At 38.2% G+C, this 6,587-nt stretch overlaps 1 protein-coding gene across 1 annotated transcript in view; it reads right to left on the bottom strand.

The window, feature by feature from the left end:
• Window positions 1-6,587, bottom strand: part of DNAH14 (dynein, axonemal, heavy chain 14) — a 376,195-nt gene that overhangs the window by 317,368 nt on the left and 52,240 nt on the right. The window contains exon 7 of the mRNA XM_010852937.1: window positions 5,880-5,942. Within this exon, the coding sequence (XP_010851239.1) occupies window positions 5,880-5,942 (63 nt within the window). The remainder of the gene's footprint in view (window positions 1-5,879; window positions 5,943-6,587) is intronic.

Genomic DNA, 6,587 nt, shown 5'->3' with positions numbered 1-6,587 from the left:
CTGAGGGATGGTATGGGGAGGGAGGTGGGAGGGGGGTTCAGGATGGGGAACACATGTACATCTGTGGAGGATGCATGTTGATGTATGGCAAAACCAATACAATATTGTAAAGTAAAGAAAATAAAAAATAAAAAAAAGTGACCTAACTATATGCTATCTACAAGAAACTAATACCCAGCAACAAATCCCCTTTCTTCCAACTTCTCATCCTCACTTTTTGCTCCAGTCATCCCTGAAGCAAAGACTGTCACTTTAACAAGGAGGAGGAGTTGAGTAAAAGCCCAGGTCTGCACATTAAAGTCCATAAATACGATGAGAAAACTATAATGCAAAAAGACACAAAAGTGGAAGCAGTAATCGATTTTATTTTCTTGGGCTCCAAAATCATTGCAGATGGTGACTGTAGCCATGAATCTTAAAGAAGTCTGCTCCCTGGAAGGAAAGCTACAACAAACCTAGACAGCTTATTAAAAAGCAGAGACATTATTTTGCCAACAAAGGTCCATATAGTCAAAGCATTGGTTTATCCAGTAGTCATGTACAGATGTGAGAGTTGGACCATAAAGAAGGCTCAGCACCAAGGAACTGATGCTTTTGAACTGTGGTGCAGGAGAAGACTCTTGAGAGTCCCTTGGACTGCAAGGAGATCAAACCAGTCAATCCTAAAGGAAATCATCCCTGAATATTCATTGGAAGGACTGTTGCTGAAGCTGAAGCTCCAATACTTTGGTCACCTGTTGCGAAGAGCTGACTCATTGGAAAAGGCCCTGACACTGGGAAAGACTGAAGGCAAAAGGAGAAGAGAGCAGCAGAGGATGAGATCGTTAGACAGCATCACTGACTCAATGGACATGAATTTAAGTAAACTCCAGGAGATGATGGAGGACAGAGGAGCCTGGCATGTTGTAGTCCATGGGGTTGCAAAGAGCTGGATATGGCTTAGTGAGTGAAGAGCAACAAGAATGTCCCAATGTTCACAGCAGCACTATTTACAATAGCCATGACATGGAAGCAACCTATATGTCTGTTGACAGATTAATGCATAAAGAAGTTTTTGTATACATATACAATGGAATATTACCTAGCCATAAAAATGAATGAATCTGAGTTAGTTGTCATGAGGCACATGAACCTAGAACCTGTCAAACAGAGTGAAGTAGGTCAGAAAGAGAAAAACAAATACCATATATTAAAGCATATATACGAAATGTAGAAAAATGGTATTGATGAACCTTTGCTGGGCAGGAACAGAGTCACCCACATAGAGAGTGAATCTATGGACACAGTGGGGGAAGGAAAGGATGAGACAAATTGAGACAGTATCATTGACATATACCACGTGTAAAATAGTTGTGGGAAGTACCTATACAGCACAGGAAACTTAGCTCAGTGCTCTGTGATGACCTAGAGGGCTGGGATGGTGAGTTGGGTAGGAGAGAGGCTCAAGAGGGAGGGGACATATGTATACTGATAGCTGATTCGCATTGTTGTACAGCAGAATTAACACAGCGTTGTAAAGTAATTATCATCCAATGAAAAGAAAAGTTCACCTAGCTCAGCAAAGCAGGGAGGTCAAATAGTTTCTCTATGGTTTGAAGAACCAAGTTAATTATTAGCCTAATACCTGGCATGCAGTAGATGCTAAATAGACATTCTTAAATTTTAAAAAGGATAAGCCAAAGATTAGGAGAAAATATTTATAACCATGTATCTGTCAAAGAACTCATATCCAGAATATAAAAAGAATTCTTAAAATGCAACAGTATGAAGACAAACAATTCAATTAGAAAATGTACAAAAGACATGAAAAGACATTTTACCAAAGAAGAGAATCAGATGGAAAATAAGCAAATGAAGACACTAAATATCAGTCATTAGGGGAATGCAGACTAAAACCACAATAAGATATTATTACACACCTACTAAAATGTCTAAAATAGAAAATAGCAACAACTTCAAATGGTAGTAAGAATGTGGAGAAACTGAATTACTAATACATTGTGTGGGAATGGAAAAAAGGCATAATCACTCTGGAATGTCTTGGTAGTTTCTTTAAAAATTAAACATGCAATTATAGTAAGACCCAGTAAGTGCACTTGTGGTGATTTACCCCAGAAAAATGAAAACTTACGTTCACACAAAAACCTGTTTATGCATGTTTATATAGCAGCTTTATCTGTATTAGGCAAAAGCTGGGTAACATGCAGGTGTGCTTCAAGAGAGACAAACTGGTACATCCTAACCATGGACTGTTACCCAGCAGTAAAAATAAATGATTAATATATGCAACAACCTGGATGAATCTCCAGAGAGTTATGCTACATGAAAAATCAATCCCAATGGTTATATAATGCATAATTTCACTTATATTACATTCTATCAAAGGACAAAATTACAGAAATCGTAAAGAGATTAGTGCTTGCCACAGGTTGAGAGTGGGAGTGAGAAGGAAGAGAGTATAGCTATTAAAGGATTAAAAGACAACATGAAAGATACAGAAATGTTCTGTATCTTGATTTTACTACTGTCATTATCCTGGTCATACTATATCTTTGAAAGATATTACCACCAGGGGAAGATGGTGAGAAAGGCACATGAGATTGCTCTATATAAATTCTTACAACTGTATTTTCATCATAATTATCTCAAAGTAAAAGTTTAACAGCAACAAGAAAATCTGGCTGTAATATAGAATTAACTGTCATCTATCTTGGATGATTTAATCATTTCCCTTCCTGGAGGCAAAACTTAGATCAAGTGAGGGTTTCTCTGGCAGCATAGTAAAGAATCCACATGCCAATGCAGGGGACACAGGTTCAATCCCTGGTCTGGGACGATTCCACATGCTGCAGCACAACTAAGCCTTTGTACCACAATTACTGAAGCCCACATATCTAGAGCCTGTGGTCTGCAATGAGAAGCCACCGCAATGAGAAGCCTGCATAGAGCAACAAGAAAATAGCCCCCACTCACTGCAACTAGAGAAAACCTATGCACAGCAATGAAGACCCAGCACAGTTAAAAATAAATGACCAGTTTGAAGATGACATGATACTGTGCATCATTTCAGTTCAGTTCAGTCACTCAGTCATGTCCGACTCTTTACAACCCCATGGACAGCAGCACACCAGGCCTCCCTGTCCATCACCAACTCCCGGAGTTTACTCAAACTCATGTCCATTGAGTCGGTGATGCCATCCAACCATCTCATTCTCTGTTATCCCCTTTTCCTCCCACCTTCAATCTTTCCCAGCATCAGGATCTTTTCAAATGAGTCAGTTCTAATCAGGTGGCCAAAGTACTGGAATTTCAGCTACAACATCAGTCCTTCCAATGAATATTCAGGACTGAGTTCCTTTAGGATGGACTGGTTGGATCTCATTGCAGTCCAAGGGACTCTCAAGAGTCTTCCTCAACACCACAGTTCAAAAGCATCAATTCTTCAGTGCTCAGCTTTCTTTATAGTCCAACTCTCACATCCATACATGACTATTGGAAAAAGCATAGCTGTGACTAGACTGACCTTTGTTGGCAAAGTACTGTCACTGCTTTTTAATATGCTGTCTAGGTTGGTCATAACTTTTCTTCCAAGAAGCAAGCATCTTTTAATTTCATGGCTGCAGTCACCATCTGCAGTGATTTTGGAGCCTCCCAAAATAAAGTCTCTGACTATTTTCACTGTTTCCCCATGTATTTGCCATGAAGTGATGGGACCAGATGCCATGATCTTCATTTTCTGGATGTTGATCTTTAAACCAACATTTTCCCTCTCCTTTTTCACTTTCATCAAGGGGCTCTTTAGTTCTTCTTCACTTTCTGCCATAAGGGTGGTGTCATTTGCATATCTGAGGTTATTGATATTTCTCCTAGCAATCTTGATTCCAACTTGTGCTTCATCCAGCCTAGTGTTTCTCACTATGTACTCTGCATGTAAGTTAAATAAGCAGGGTGACAATATACAGCCTTGACGTACTCCTTTCCCTATTTGAAACCAGTCTGTTGTTCCATGTCCAGTTCTAACTGTTGCTTCCTGGTCTGCATAAAGATTTCTCAGGCGGCAGGTCAGGTGGTCTGGTATTCCCATCTCTTTCAGAATTTTCTACAGTTTGCTGTGATCCACACAGTCAAAGGCTTTGGCATGGTCAATAAAGCATATGTTTTTCTGAAACTCTCTTGCTTTTTCGATGATCCAGCGGATGTTGGCAATTTGATCTCTGGTTCCTCTGCCTTTTCTAAAACCAGCTTGAATATGTGGAATTTCACAGTTCACCTACTGTGAAAAACTATATGAAAACTGAAAAGCTATAGGAAATTAGCTTACTATAAAATTAGAATACTTCATAATGCTATACACAAAGATAAACTCAAAATGGATTAAAGACCTGAATGTAAGACCAGAAATTATAAAACTCTTAGAGGAAAACATAGGCAGAACACTCGATGAAATAAATCAAAGCAAGATCTTCTATGACCAACCTCCTAGAGTAATGGAAATAAAGGCAAATATAAACAGATGAGACCTAATTAAACTTAAAAGTTTTTGCAAAGCAAAGGAAACTACAAGGTGAAAAGACAACCCTCAGAATGGGAGGAAGTAATAGCAAAGGAAACAACTGACAAAGAATTAATTTCCAAAATATACAAGCATCTCATGTAACTCAATATCAGAAAAACAAACAACCCAATCCAATCCTTTTTAGGGAAAAAGACCTAAACAGACATTTCTCTAAAGAAGATACATAGATGGCTAACAAACACATGAAAAGATGCTAGCACAACATCACTCATTACTAGAGAAATGCATATCAAAACGGCTGTGAGATACTACCTCATACCAGTCAGAATGGCCATCATCAAAAAGTCTACAAACAATAAATGCAAGAGAGGGTCTGGAGAAAAGGGAACCCTCTTGCATTGCCAGTGGGAATTGATACAGCCACTATGGAAGATGGTTTGGAGATTTCTTAAAAGGAATAAAACCACCATATGACCCAGCAATCCCACTACTAGGCATATACCCTGAGGAAACCAAAATTGAAAAAGACACGTGTATCCCAATATTAATTGCAGCACTATTTATAATAGCTATAACATGGAAGCAACCTAGATGTCTACTGACAGATAAATGGATAAAGAAGCTGTGGTATATATATGTACTAGACAGTATATTAAAAAGCAGAGACATTAGTTTACTGATAAAGGTCTGTATAGTCAAAGCTTTGGTTTTTCTAGTAGTCATGTATGGATGTAAGAGTTGGACCATAAAGAAACCTGGATGCTGAAGAATTGATGCTTTTGTACTGTGGTGTTGGAGAAGACTCTTCAGAGTCCCTTGGACTGAAAGGAGATCCAACCAGACCATCCTAAAGGAACTCAGTCCTGAATATTATTGGAAGGACTGATGCTGAAGCTAAAACTCCAATACTTTGGCCACCTGATGCGAAGAACCAACTCACTGAAAAAGACCCTGATGCTTGGAAAGATCGAAGGCTGGAGGAGAAGGGGACAACAGAGGATGAGATGATTGGATGGCATCACCGACTCAACGGACACGATTTTTGAAATGTGAAAGTTCAGGGAATTGGTGATGAACACAGAAGCCTGGCGTGCTGCAGTCCATGGGGTCACAAAGAGCTGGACACAAATGAGCAACTGAACTGAACTGACTATATTTATATATATAGTAACACATTTTATGTTAAATATATATAATATTATAATAGTCTTTTAAAAATGACATAGATTAAATTTAATCATAAGGGGTATAGAATGTGACTTTTTAATCACTGAGTTAAAATTCATGTATATCTATTTGCATACTACATATTTCAAATAAGGCTTCCTCTCAAAATTTTTATAATTGTATTTCATAGACTTACCTGCTCTTATCAGTCTTAATTCTTTTAACGGTCAGTTTCCAAGTAACAAATAATTTATTAATTCTGAAAAGAAAAACACTTCTTAATTCTATATTCGTAAATCAGTACTAACAAAATAGATGAATAATTTAGTAAAGTCTTAGTAATACTAGAAAATTCCCTAGAAAACGTTTCATTCATCCTGAGCTACCTAAAGGAAATATTAAACCATATCACCTTTTTCCAACCTATCAATAGAATACAGAGCACAAAGCAAATTAAGTTATTAAACTTCCCATAGATACATAATTAATTTAGTTCCAATATTCAAATAAGTATAAAACCTGTAAAACTACTATTTTCATTATAGATTCATTTGGTTACTAGTTTTAAAAGAGAATCATACTTCAAGAAGAGTCAAAGGAGTCAAGATGGAGGAGTAAGAGGATGCAGAGTTCACCTTTCGCCACAAATGAATCAAGAATATATTTACAAATGAAACAGTTCTCACAGAGCATTTACTTAACACTACCTCACTCCAGTACTCTTGCCTGGAAAATCCCATGGACGGAGGAGCCTGGTGGGCTGCAGTCCATGGAGTCGCTAAGAGTCAGACACGACTGAGCGACTTCACGTTCACTTTTCACTTTGATGCATTGGAGAAGGAAATGGCAACCCACTCCAGTGTTCTTGCCTGGAGAATCCCAGGGACGGGGGAGCCTGGTGGGC

Source organism: Bison bison, unplaced genomic scaffold (assembly GCF_000754665.1).
Source record: "Bison bison bison isolate TAMUID 2011002044 unplaced genomic scaffold, Bison_UMD1.0 scf7180017864317, whole genome shotgun sequence".
NCBI lineage: Eukaryota > Metazoa > Chordata > Mammalia > Artiodactyla > Bovidae > Bison > Bison bison.
This window is presented reverse-complemented; position numbering and strand designations above follow the sequence as displayed.